We start from the raw sequence: 13,220 nt of genomic DNA, 5'->3' as shown, positions 1-13,220 counted from the left end.
ATATATAGTGTGTGGGTGAAGTAAAGGAAAAGATAGGTAAGAGTAATATTTTCTGTTTATTTCATAATAGATTGATATGAACATTATATAGAGATTTAAACAAATTATACTACTGCAGTGTACAAAAACTAATAATAATACTAACAATAGAATAAACCTTATGTTAATATATTAACAATAATTTGAAAAAATATTAAAAAGTGTTAAGGCATAGTCTACGTGGCACTCTATTTCTTTCTACTTTCCTATTGGTCTATTACTAGTCTAATCATGTCCCACGTGGACTATCTCTTTCCCTTTATTACTGGGTTATATACATTTTTGGTCTGATTTAAATTTCATTGATTATTGCTCTCTCTCTTATTTTCGATCTATATTTTTGTAGGCTTGAAGCAAACTGCTATTTACTTGCAAAGTTTTTGCTACAAAGAGGTCTATGGAATGCTTTCTATTCCCCGTCAAGGGTCTTGTGTACGCAACATCAAGTGGATGTACCTTTCGGTCGAGTAGGTTGGAATTCACGAAGTAATGATTTTCATAAAAACATATGATCTACATGGCCTCTGCTATGTAGAGGTGTATAGCTCAGTCATTTCTTCCTCATCCAAGGAAATTTTTTAAATCCAATTATATAACTTATAATTGCAGACATCTGATCCCTCGGGGCTCTGCTCTAGATTGTGAAATTGATTTAAAGACGAGGGCTGTCCCCTCTGCTTGCTGGGTATTGATCTTGAACTCTTGCACAAAATCAAGGCAAGGTCTCTCCTGTGGTATATTTGTATTATTTCGCAGTCTTATTAGACCGATGACCATTTCTATTTCTTTTTAACCTATACAGGGTGTGGTGTGATTGAGTGTCCTGTTTCTGAGAAGGACATTAGAATTTTAAATGCAAATTCGCAGCTGCTTCCTTCATATATTGATAATGATGTGTGACAGTTAAGCATTAAAAATGCAATTCTTCAGTCATGTTACTTGCGAAATACATAGTGGCGTGTGGTGTTTCTGGTTATACAGGTATGTTTCTTTATTTGATTTCAACACCAGTGTCAGTTTGAAGCCTAAAGAACTCCCTTATCGCATTCTTTACCGTTCTCGATTCTTTCACCTCGTGATCGTCACACGTAGAGTAGCGCTTACCGGCAACCTTTCTGAGGACAACGCTGAGAGTCAGGTCCGAAAGCCACTGCTTCATCTCCACCGCGCGTGGCTTGATTCATTAGTGCATATTGTTTGTGCAGGTCCTTCAAGAAACTCTCCACCTCGGAGACCCTAACGTGTTTGAGCATCTCAAGCCGGTGGTTCAAGAGCAATTCGACGGTGGAGATCTTTCGAATCTCCCGCCAAAAAGGGCCGTAGGGCGCGAAACCGAACATGGCGGTGTCGTAGGCGAAATGCTTCCCGGAGATCAAGTCAGGCCGTGAAGCATTGTTTGGCCATCTCGGAGCTGCTTATCACGAGGCCTCGGAGGGACCCGATTCGGATTGAGAATATCGGGCCGTACTTATCCGCAAGCGCGCCTAGGGTTTTATGGGAAGGTGTTGGGCCTTTGAGCAAGTAAAGATGGCCAGATTTAGGCCATCCTCCAGAGGCCTCAGGGGGTGTAACTTTATCTTCGGAAAAACCAGCCACTTCCTACTAAAACATTAACAATAATAGGATATCACGAAGAATACTGCTCTACAAGGTAGGAATACCATTAAAAAGCTTATAATACTGCACTACAAGGTAGCTTATTGCAGCTAATGTTTGTTTAATTCTTTAGATATGATCTGCTTTGATGTTTCACTTTAGTTGCGTGTTTTAATATGTTTATGTATATGAAAAAGACTCGGATAGTTACGCTAGATTACAAGAAACACAAACAAAGGCAACCGCCTTTAAATTTTATTTCTAAAAATAAAAAAAATGATTCAAGACTTTTATAGAGTCCTTATCTCAAAGTACAATTGAATTAAATAATAAAGTAATAAAAAGGCTAAGGAAATTTTTAAAAGGATTAGCTAGAAATGTAGTGTTATAAATATAATAAAATTATTATAGAGCAAATTTTTGTTATTTATAATTATTAATATTGCTAAATTTACGTAAATACATAAAAGAATATATATAAAATATTCAAATTGTCTATATTATTCAAATATTTATTTATTTGTAATTCATGAAAGATTCACTATTTAACAAGTTAGCTTAATTACTTAAAAAGATATTCAGAGCAAAATCCGAATACACGTAATATATTTAAAAAATAAAGGAAAAAAAAGCAAAGGCGGTCAGAAAAAGTTTTGTCTGGCTAGTTGGATCAAATCTACTAGAAATTCACAAAGTCATGTCATTTTTTATTACGGTACGATAGAGAATGGTAAAGCTAAGCGGCAACCATTCTAGGACAACGGTGGTCACAAACATCTACAACCAAAAGGTGTAAGTTTGAAGAGTAAATTGGATATAAATAGAAAAGCTAACCTTAAAGACATTCCAATAATTAAAACATCTCCTTTTTTTTCGTAAGTTCTGTGGTTGAAATTGGCCCAACAGTAAGCGTCTCACCTGCAGCGGATGCAGCAAGATAATTCTTTATGATGAACTAAGAATCAATTAGTTGTTTCTAAACTAGTCGCTTTTAGAACTCAATTATATAATGGTAAAAGTTCTCCAAAACAAGAACAAGAAAACAACACCTACAACGAGTTAACAACACAATTCTTTTCCATAACTATTTATTACAGACAACGATATGTTCCACTCCTACCAACAAGGAAATCAAAACTTACGATACGCTTTTACTAGTGCAAAATCATACAGCCAAATGCATACGATACATTATTATTATTATTATTATTATTATTATTATTATATATTATGCATAAAGCTCAGCAGGCAAGCGAGGCTTGACGAGAACATCAAGCGGAGTCACTTTGAGATTGGTGAGCCCAAAACCCTCCGTCATATCAACGCTGTAGTTTTGCGGGGTTGAGATGTCAAACCCTTGGAGAAGCCTAGCCAGCGTGAAGCTCACAAACTGGAGTGCAAAGGAAATGCCCGGACAAGATCTTCTTCCGCTGCCGAACGGAATCAGCTCGAAACTGTGACCCCGAACGTCGACGTCTCTGTGGGTGGCTGTGAGAAACCTGTCGGGCTTGAATTCGAGAGGCTGATCGGGCCACTGAGCCGGGTCTGTTTGGATCTTCCAGAGGTTGGTGATGACCCGAGTGCCTTTGGGGGCATGGTAGCCGCCGATGGTGCAGTCTTTTGTGACCATGTGGGGCCCCGAAAGTGGGGCCGCGGGGTATAGTCGTAGAGTCTCTTTGACTATTGCTTGGATGTACGGAAGCTCGGTAACATCTGAGACATCAACGACTCTGTTCTTGCCGACACAGCGATCGAGTTCGTCTTGAGCCTTTTTCAGTGCGTCGCGGTTGTTTAGCAAGAGTGATATGGCCCATGTTAGGGTTACTGTTGTTGTGTCTGTACCCCCAGCTATCAAATTCTGTGAAATACATGGAAAAAACCCTAATTTATTGCCTGGGCTTAATGGTTTTATTTTTTAAACTAGTTAAAATTAACTTCTATCAATTTTTTACTTGACAGATAATTTCGACCAAAACCGTGTTTGACTCTAGATCATAATCATCTCTTTAAGTATTTTATTCCTCCCACATTTTCACCCTAGGTACCAATAGGGTTAAGGTATGAGAAATACAATATATGCTTATACTATTTGACGTATGTGTCATATATCATATTCTTATGAGAAAATATCAAGAGTATTCCACGTGTTTAATCGAAATGCGAGATTTATCCCTTCAATTTCTAGAAATATCAGACATATCCATTCAATTTAATATAAATGACATATACGTCTCCTAACAAATATTATATTACAAATATCACCCTTTTCGTTTATTTTTTACAAAAAAAAAATTTGAACTCCCCAAAATACCCTTAATGAAATAATTTTTTTATTTTCTATTCTATATACAAAAAAATTAAATTAAGAAAATTTCTTCATAAAAAGTTAAGGATTTCTTTTTATAAAGAGGGATTTTGATTTTTTTAATAACATGGTAAATAAATATTTAATCTGTTAAGGGTATTTTGGAGAGTTCAAATTATTTTTTGTAAAAAAATAAACGAAAAAGTGATATTTGTAATATAACATTTTTTAGGGGAGATATATGTCATTTATATTAAAGTACTGAAGGGATATGTCTGATATTTCTAGAAATCGAAGGGATAAATCTCGCATTTCGATTAAACACGAAGAATACTCATGATATTTTCCATATTCTTATTTCCTTTTAGTCCTTCTCTTTTTTTATTTATCTAATAAATTTTCCTCCGTCCCTTGTTATTTCATTAATTAAGGGTTCCTAAATTTCTCTATATTTGTAAATTTTAGCTTAGCGTATAAAAAAAAATATATTAACACTTCTTAGATTGAAATTTAACCATTTGATATTATTTTATTATAATTTAACCTTTATAATATTTTTTTGACATTTTCCCTTTCCCCCTAAATATATATGTTAGAAAACTGATAAAAAAAAAAAAAAAAAAAATCCATATTTCCTCAAAAAAATACCCTGAATTTAAACACAATAACTAACTTTATTTTGATTTATATATAACTTTCTCTATCACAATTTTGTTTTAATTTTCTGTCAAATTTTCAATTACCTTAATGATCTAATGATCTTTAAGTTGCAAAAGCATGTTAGGTAAGATATAATAAACATGCACGTACCATGATTGTGGCTTTGATGATTGTATCATTCTCATGGCCCGCAAAGGTAGAGCCGTCAAGCTCAGAAAGCATCACATCCATGAAGTCTCGCTCGTTTCTATCCCCAACTCCGCTCTTGAGCTTGTGCTCGTTCAGCCACTTGCTGAGAATTCCATCCAAATCCCTTGACGCTTTCTTCATGGCCTTCTCGTAGCCTCCTAAATCCAACCACCCAAGCCAAGGAACCGCATCTCCGGGCACAAATAGCCCTACAAGCCTAAAGAACTCCGTTATCGCACTCTTAACCAAATTCAACTCTTTCTCGTCGTGATTGTTAATGGTGGCCGAAGAAGAGTAGCGCTTACTGGCAACCATTCTGAGGACAACGTTGAGAGTCAGGTCCCAAAGCCACTGCTTCATCTCCACCGTGACGTGGCTTGATTCACCAGTGCACTGTTTGTGCAGGTCCTTCAAGAAACTCGCCACCTCGGAGACCCTAACGTGTTTGAGCTTGTCGAGCCGGTGGTTCGAGAGCAATTCGACGGTTGAGATTTTTCTAATCTCCCGCCAAAATGGGCCGTAGGGCGTGAAGCCGAACATGGCATTATTGTAGCCCAAATGCTTGGCGGCAATCAAGTCCGGCCGCGATGCCATGGCTAAGTCGTTGGTTGTGAAGCATTGTTTGGCCATCTCGGAACTGCTTATGACCAGGCCTCTGTGGGACCCGAGTCGGATGGAGAATATCGGGCCATACTTATCCGCTAGCTTGCCTAGTGTTTTATGGGAAGGTGTTGGGCCTTTTAGCAGGGAAAGATGGCCAAATATAGGCCATCCTCCAGAGACCTCAGGGGCTGTGACTTTGTCCTTGGAAACCAGCCACTTTCCAGATAAACAATAATAATAGTAGAGTATAACAAGGAGTACTATACTACATGGTAGAAATATCATTGAAAAGCTTATAGTATCGTATAGATGAAGTGAAAAGGTCATTATTCCTTTTTTTTTAGATATGATCTTGTGTTACATTTGTGATATATTTATAAGAAAAAAAAAGACTCTGGGAGTCTCACGTTTCTTGGTTAGCAAGCAAACAAAAACACTTGACTACCTAATTAAGTATCCAATACAATTGATTATTTATTACGTATGAATGAAATTAAAAAAAAAAAGAATTGATCAAAATATTGACTTATACGTGGCGTATAAGACAAAACTTGCTAGCTAATCGATAAACATATATGCACCGCTAGTATTTCAAAGTTGGTCAAACACATTATCAAATATCAATACATCTAGCACTTCCACCGCTGAAATATGTTGTTTTTCATCAATTATTTACTCATGCACTATATTGCTCACTGTCAAATCAGGAGTAAAATCTGCTGTAAGCTTAGGCATACAAACTTATCCTTATTTTTTTATCGAGCAGGTAAGTCCATCTCCATGACGTACCTAGTCCATGGTCATATAAGTCGATCTTCATGACGTCTCCTAATTACGTCTTCTAACTTGTAAGGATAAGGAAAACAAAAAAGGAGAAGAAAACCTCGTTATGTATAACGCTATTTAAGAATTATTCATTTTAAAATATGCAAAAATCATCTGCACATAATTCAAAAGGATTCTAGAATATCTACCAACAGTCAATTAGGACTGCATATTTAATTGTAACCAATAAAATGAACTTCGACTATTGACAGTAAAAACTTTCATTTCTTGTAGCAGACGCTTGACGCTCAATTATCAACGGAGCTTGCATCAATTTCTTGACATACAGGACAAAAAATATTACATAATATGGTAGAACGACACGTTCAAAATATGGGACTGTTCAACTTCAATTACCCCTCCATAGTAATTTGGTTATAAATTCATATTGTGCTTTTAGAATTCCTTTGAATTAAAAAATATAAAATCTAAGATCGGCTAAGTGTAGATCCGCGTCTTGATACCCAAAAGACTAAGCCCTTATTTGGTAAGAAGGATTGACTGAGAATGGATGGATTTTTTTTTATAAGAGAAAAAAATAGAAACAAGAGTAAGGATCAATTTTTTTTTATTTTTTTATTTTGGGTATGCTAATAGAAAGAAAAGAACAATGGAAACATAGATTGTTTAAAAGATATTTATAAAAAATAAAAAAAATTCTAAAATTGAAAGGATTAAAAATGATGAATCGTTGCGTTCACAATCCCTCAAAATCTTTCTTATTTTCCTTTTAACCAAACAATTACAAGTGTCTATCAACAGAAAAATTCTCACCTCTCCGTTGAAAATTCAATAACTCCAAAGTTTCCTTTTTTGTTTTTGTTTTTTTTTTTTTTTTTTTTGGAAAGAGCAGCCATGTTCGTAAGTTTCTCTTAACATATATATATATATATATATATATATATATATATATTATATCAAATTTCTAAATAACTAAACTATTAAAAGTTTGTGATTTTTTAAATAATCAATATTTCGTTAATTATAGATCAATAGTGATGTGTAATTATGTAGATAATTTGAGTATTTCATATATATACTCTTTTGTGTATTACGTAAATTTGGATATTTACGTAAATTTGATCATTCTAATAAAAAATGACTATTTACTTAAAAATTAATTATATAATAATTTTATTATGTTTATAAGACTATTTATCTAACAATCAATAATATAATTCAAGGTTTAGAATACAGTCCCCAATTTTAATTGAAAATAAAATAAAACCCATCGATCATAAATATAAAAAAAAAAAAAATAAACATACACACATGGGAGCAGTGAAACGCAGTCATAATTTTGACACCAACACCCACATCAGGCAACACACCATAGCGGCGATCACCTCAAACAGTTCAACACCTCAGTGTGCGACATATCATATGAGGAATAGTATAATTCTTGCTGTTGCGTTTTTCTTTTTTTCTTTTTTTCTTCTTTTAAAGGAAGAGTAGTACAAGTTATTGAGCTTAAGTTTACGTTATATAAAGTCAATATGCTAATTAATAACTGTCAATTTATTACTGTACGAAAGATAAGCAACTAAGCAAAAGGTGGGCTTATATCATGTAATGTTGATATGAATCTGGATCCACCGTCTATTGTTTGGAAAGTTGAACATGAATAATATCCTCTTGGATGATTTTACCAAAATAAAAAAATTGTTTATTTGACATATGTATTATTTGAGATTTGTAACGAAAGTATTCCCAAAAAAACTTATCCAAGTTTTTTTTTTTTTTTTTTAATGTTTTTTATAAGTAGTTATGGATGATATATAATCTATACAAATGATTTAGGCCTATTAGAATTTTATAAAAAAAATGGGTTACTTGACGATTTTGTGACAAGTTTCTTAGACTTGTTGATGATTTTATGACAAATTCTATGTTTATACTTGTCACAAAAATAATATTATGTGATAAAATTGTCATAAAATACAATACTTTAGAAAAACTTGTCATAAAATATAGTATTTATTGCTATCAGAATCTAAATATGCAATCCAAATTATCTACTTATTTGTGTTCTATTTATCGATCATGTATCAATTGATATAAATATTAGAGCGTCGTAAAAATATAGATAAGATTAGTTTAGATTTTTTTTATTTTACTATGAACGGATTAATTTGATTATGTAGAGTAAATCTTATGTAAAAAAAAAAAACTAATACTAACAATTAAAAGTGATATGAATTGTAAAAGAAAATTGAATTTTATGCCCAAAACAAAAATTGAAGACGAAAACTATAGGACACAGATTTAACCTGGAAAACCTAAGGCAAAAATAACAGAGAAAGTGACAAAACTCTTGGTGAAATTTCAAAAATTGGAAAGGTTTATACCGTAAAGTCCAAGCCTCCTCATCCTCTTTTTTATTTAGTCCGGAAAAATCAGATTGTCGAACCATAAATTTCTATGCATACCAAATTACAGCCTCTAGTCGGTAAATTTGCACACAACATGTAAAAATAGACTAAGAGAATACATTCACAATTTTGAAGCTATATGAAAGTGCAATCGATGAATTTACTAATGCAATTACATAGATTTATGCATGCGTCTTTTGGCTAGAGGGACATCTAGCAGAGACAGAGACTGATTATTCAGACCATTATTATGGTACAATATTATATTCTTTATTATCAATTATCAATAAACTGGAAATAGATCGACAATAAAGTCCACTCATTCACTTAAAGACAAATCTTTTCTCATACCCAAATCGTAATGTATAATACATTCTCATACGTATTGTAAGTACGACACACTTAAGAGTTATCAATAGAGCTCCGAAGGCAAGCGAGGCTTGACGAGAACATCAAGCGGAGTGGCTTTGAGATTGGTGAGCCCAAAGCTCTCTGTCATATCAATGTCGTCGTTTAGCGGGGTAGAGATGTCAAACCCTTGAAGAAACCTAGCCAGCGTCAAGTTCAGCAATTGGAGGGCAAAGGAAATGCCCGGACAAGCTCTTCTTCCGCTTCCGAACGGAATCATCTCAAAATGTTGACCCCTAACGTCAACATAACTGTTTGTCGTGAGAAACCTCTCGGGCCTAAACTCAAGAGGCTCGGGCCACAAAACCGGGTCGGTTTGGATCTTCCAGAGGTTAGTAAGGACTTGGGTTCCTCTTGCCACGTGGTAGCCGCCGACAGTGCAATCTTTGGTGGCAAGGTGCGGTGCAGATAGTGGGGCCGCAGGATATAGCCGAAGAGTCTCTTTGATGATTGCTTGAATATATGGAAGCTCATGGATGTCTGACACGTCAACAACTCTGGTCTTGCCGACACTGCGGTCAAGTTCATCTTGGGCCTTTTTCAGCGCCCCGCGGTTGTTCAGCACTAGTGATATCGCCCATGTCAACGTTACTGTGGTCGTGTCTGTACCTCCGGCAATTAGATTCTGTAAAAGTATTGATTTTTTAACCACATTTGAGTTTGACATAAAAACATATTTTAGGAAAAATTAAAACAAAAAATTAGGTAATTAGTTAACTAAAACGTTTGAGATTGCTATATATAGCCAACGTTTCGTAAATCTCGGATAAATAGCCATAAAGATGACGTGATATTCTTGGTTTTCCCTTTAATTAAAATAAAAATGTGAGATATTTACGTCAATTTACACGTGTAAATTCACGTTGAAACATTGACTATATAATAAGTGAAATTATAAATATGACTAATATAGACTCAATTTTAAAATACTACCGACGGTAATCTCTATAAGCTCAATAGTAATATTAGGCTTATAGATATGCAAAACTAATAGTATTGTATTCCTGTAAATAATGTTTTGCTCTTATAAAATTGATGATATGTAATCTACTTATGGGACAGTTTTGTTTCTTCACTTTCTCTTGCCTTCATATTAGTAACAATATACTAATATTAAATATATAAATTCGTAAAAAAGACATTTCATTTAAAAGTCATATATTCTGAGTTTTTAAAGCACCATAATAGAGAATTTGAAAAGCATTAAAATATTAAAACTTTGATTGATTTTTTCGAGTATGATTTGTTAACAGCATAATATATTACTTAATCAACAGTTTTTGGAACAAATACTGGCACTTATTTACCTTGTTATAAAATAAAATTCCACGCGCAAACGCGCGATTCTCAGTTATATATATATATATATATATATATATATATATATATATATATATATAGGGTACGTACCATAATTGTAGATTTGATGATTGTATCATTGTCATAATCCGCAAAGCTAGAGCCGTCAAGCTCAGAGAGCATGACATCCATGAAGTCTCGCTCTTTTCTATTATCAACACCGCTCATCGCTTCTCTCTTAAGCTTGTGCTCTTCGAGCCATTGACTAAAGATAAGATCCAAATCCTTCGATACTTTCTTCATAGCCTTCTCGTAGCCTCCCAAATCCAACCACCCGAGACAAGGAATCGCATCTCCGGGCACGAATAGCCCAATGAGACTAAAGACGTCGTTTATCGTCTTCTGAACCAATCTCGATTCGCTCGAGTCACGGTCGCTACCTCCGGTGAAAGAGTAACGCTTACCAGCAATCATTCTGAGGATCACGTTGAGAGTCAGGTTCGAAAACCACTGCTTCATATCCACCGAGACGCGGCTCGACAAATCGCTCTTATTATCCATCCAGTGTTGGTGAAGCTCCTTCATGGATACGCTCACCTCGGAGGCTCGGACATGTTTGAGCATCTCGAGCCGGTGGTTCGAGAGCAATTCGATGGTCGAGATCTTGCAGATCTCACGCCAAAACGGGCCATGTGGTGACAAGCCGAACATGGCGTAGTTGTATCCCATGACCCTCGCAGCTAGCAAACTCGGCCGCGAGGCCAAAGCCAAGTCGTTGGTTGTGAAACACTCCTTGGCAATCTCGGAGCTGCTTATCACCAGGCCTTTGTGGGTATTGGAGATCATGTGTGACGTGGCAGGTTTCATGTGTATAGTTGTGGTTTTGGTTTAGCTGATTGTAATCTCGTTTATTGTAGTTCATCAACACAAGGTATAAATACCTTTGTGCTTCCGTGTATTCAATCAGATCAGATAATAAACTCTTTCTCATCATTCTCTTTTCTCCCTCATTCTCTAAACTCAATATGGTATCAGAGCCATCTCCGGTATCGGAATTTTCTGTGTAGATCTGATCGATTTTTTTTTTCCGATCATTCTTTCCTCTGATCTATGGCAAGCTCAACGACAGAGTTCGGTGACGTCTCCGATCATGGAGTCTCTTCTCAGCGATCTAATCCAGTTATCTTCAACAACAACATTTCAATCAAGCTTGATCTGAACAACTTTCTTGTGTGGAGGAAGCAGATTCTCTCCACTGTTTGCGGTCATGACCTGGAGGAATTTCTTCTAGGAAGCTCTACGATTCCAGAGAAGTATCTTCACCAAGGCGATGAAGATCCAGAACAAGTGAATCCAGAGTACAGACTTTGGATAAGGCAAGATCAGTTACTTGTCTCATGGCTCCTTGCGTCGATGACGGCGAATGTGCTTGTTCGAGTTGTGAGCTGTGAGTCTTCATCTCAAGTATGGAAAACTCTTGAGACCTACTTTGCTGCTCAGATCAAGGCAAAAATTGCGCAATTCAAGCTTCAGTTGCAACGAACAAAGAAGAATGATTCCACGATGAACGAATATTTGCTTCGAGTTCGGAAATTAGTAGATCTACTTGTTCTGGTTGGCTTGAAGTTTTCTGTTCAGGAGCATGTGGATGCTATTTGCGAAGGATTACCTGATGAATATGAGACTTTTGTGCTCACGACGATCGCTCGAAATGATATTCACTCTGTTGATGAGATAGAAGCACTTCTTCTGTCACAAGAAGCCAGAATTGAACGCAAGAATGATAACCTCGATGTTCACAACTCCAAATTGCCTGGAATGAGTGTCAATTACTCGTCTGTGCCTTATTCCTCTGACTGGCGTCGTGGCGGTGGAGGATATCGTGGATCTGGAGGCTATTTTGGAGGAGGTTATCATTCTGGTCCACAATCCTTCTCTAGAGGTGGTTATTCTCAGTTTCAACCTCATTTTCGAGGAGGCTCTCAGAATCGAGGTACTTATTCTAGAGGAGGAGGTTCTAGAGGTCGCGGAGGATCTGGCAGAGGTTTCACCAATAATTCTCGACCGCAGTGTCAAGTTTGTGGCAAGCTCGGTCATCTTGCGCTTCAGTGCTTCTATAGGTTCTATGAGACCTTCAAAGGACCAGCTCAGCTTCAGCTTGCTGCTTCATCCAACCAAGGCCAGTCTAGTGGAGCTCTACAAGGCCATGTTGCAGCTCTCACTATCTCTGCTGAAGATGCACAGGATTCGAGCTGGTACAGCGCAGGTCCTTACGAAGGACAGTGGTACAATCCTGATGGTGAGTGGTATCCTGATTCTGGAGCCACGAATCATGTGACAACTGATGCACAGAACTTGGAGAACAAGATGGAGTACTTTGGACCGGAGCAAGTTCACATTGGAGATGGTAAGGGTTTGCATATTACACATGTTGGACAAAGTTCATTTCAGTCTCCTTTTACATCCCAAACTCTCAGTCTAAAGTCTCTTCTTCATGTTCCTGAAATCACAAAGAACCTTCTTAGTGTGTCTAAGTTTTGTGTTGATAATGGTGTTTTCTTTGAGTTTCACTCCTTCAATTGTTTTGTCAAACATCAGATTTCCAAGAAGGTTCTATTGGAAGGCAGGCTTAAGGACGGACTTTATGTGTTTGACAAGACGCAAATTAGGCTAGGAGAGCTACCAAATTCGTCTAGAGTCACTGAGTCTTCCACAGTACAGCAGTCAACTTTGTCTGGTACAACAAAACAGTCATTAATAAATTCTGTTCAGTCTTGTAATGCTTTGATTTCTGCTAAGTTGCCAAATTCTGCCTCTTACAAGTTATGGCATTATCGTCTAGGACATCCTTCCTGTAAAGTAGTTCAAAAGGTCTTAAATCAGTGTCATATTCCATGTTCAATAAATAAAGAAGATGTTGATAT

General features: G+C 36.1%; 2 protein-coding genes across 2 annotated transcripts; both read right to left on the bottom strand.

The window, feature by feature from the left end:
• Positions 1–2,662: 2,662 nt before the first annotated feature.
• LOC149392233 (cytochrome P450 CYP82D47-like) lies at positions 2,663–5,747 on the bottom strand. Its single transcript, XM_089620319.1, has 2 exons — positions 4,751–5,747; positions 2,663–3,493 (listed from the first exon to the last, which is right to left on the bottom strand). The coding sequence occupies exons 1-2, from the start codon at positions 5,717–5,719 to the stop codon at positions 2,864–2,866; spliced, it is 1,599 nt and encodes a 532-aa protein (XP_089476445.1). The 5' UTR covers positions 5,720–5,747; the 3' UTR covers positions 2,663–2,863.
• A 3,149-nt stretch (positions 5,748–8,896) lies between these two features.
• On the bottom strand, positions 8,897–11,219 carry LOC149392232 (cytochrome P450 CYP82D47-like). Its single transcript, XM_089620320.1, has 2 exons — positions 10,408–11,219; positions 8,897–9,622 (listed from the first exon to the last, which is right to left on the bottom strand). The coding sequence occupies exons 1-2, from the start codon at positions 11,161–11,163 to the stop codon at positions 9,002–9,004; spliced, it is 1,377 nt and encodes a 458-aa protein (XP_089476446.1). The 5' UTR covers positions 11,164–11,219; the 3' UTR covers positions 8,897–9,001.
• Positions 11,220–13,220: the final 2,001 nt, after the last annotated feature.

Source organism: Urtica dioica, chromosome 7 (assembly GCF_054948205.1).
Source record: "Urtica dioica subsp. dioica isolate 48M chromosome 7, U.dioica_male_clone48M_v1_H2, whole genome shotgun sequence".
NCBI lineage: Eukaryota > Viridiplantae > Streptophyta > Magnoliopsida > Rosales > Urticaceae > Urtica > Urtica dioica.
This window is presented reverse-complemented; position numbering and strand designations above follow the sequence as displayed.

Excerpts from the sequence above, each read along its gene's own strand:
- LOC149392233 (XM_089620319.1), bottom strand. The coding sequence starts at position 5,719 with ATGACCTTTTCACTTCATCTATACGATACTATAAGCTTTTCAATGATA. Across the intron at positions 3,494-4,750 it reads TCATCAAAGCCACAATCATG|AATTTGATAGCTGGGGGTAC; the intron begins GTACGTGCATGT and ends TGTATTTCACAG.
- LOC149392232 (XM_089620320.1), bottom strand. The coding sequence starts at position 11,163 with ATGAAACCTGCCACGTCACACATGATCTCCAATACCCACAAAGGCCTG. Across the intron at positions 9,623-10,407 it reads TCATCAAATCTACAATTATG|AATCTAATTGCCGGAGGTAC; the intron begins GTACGTACCCTA and ends ATACTTTTACAG.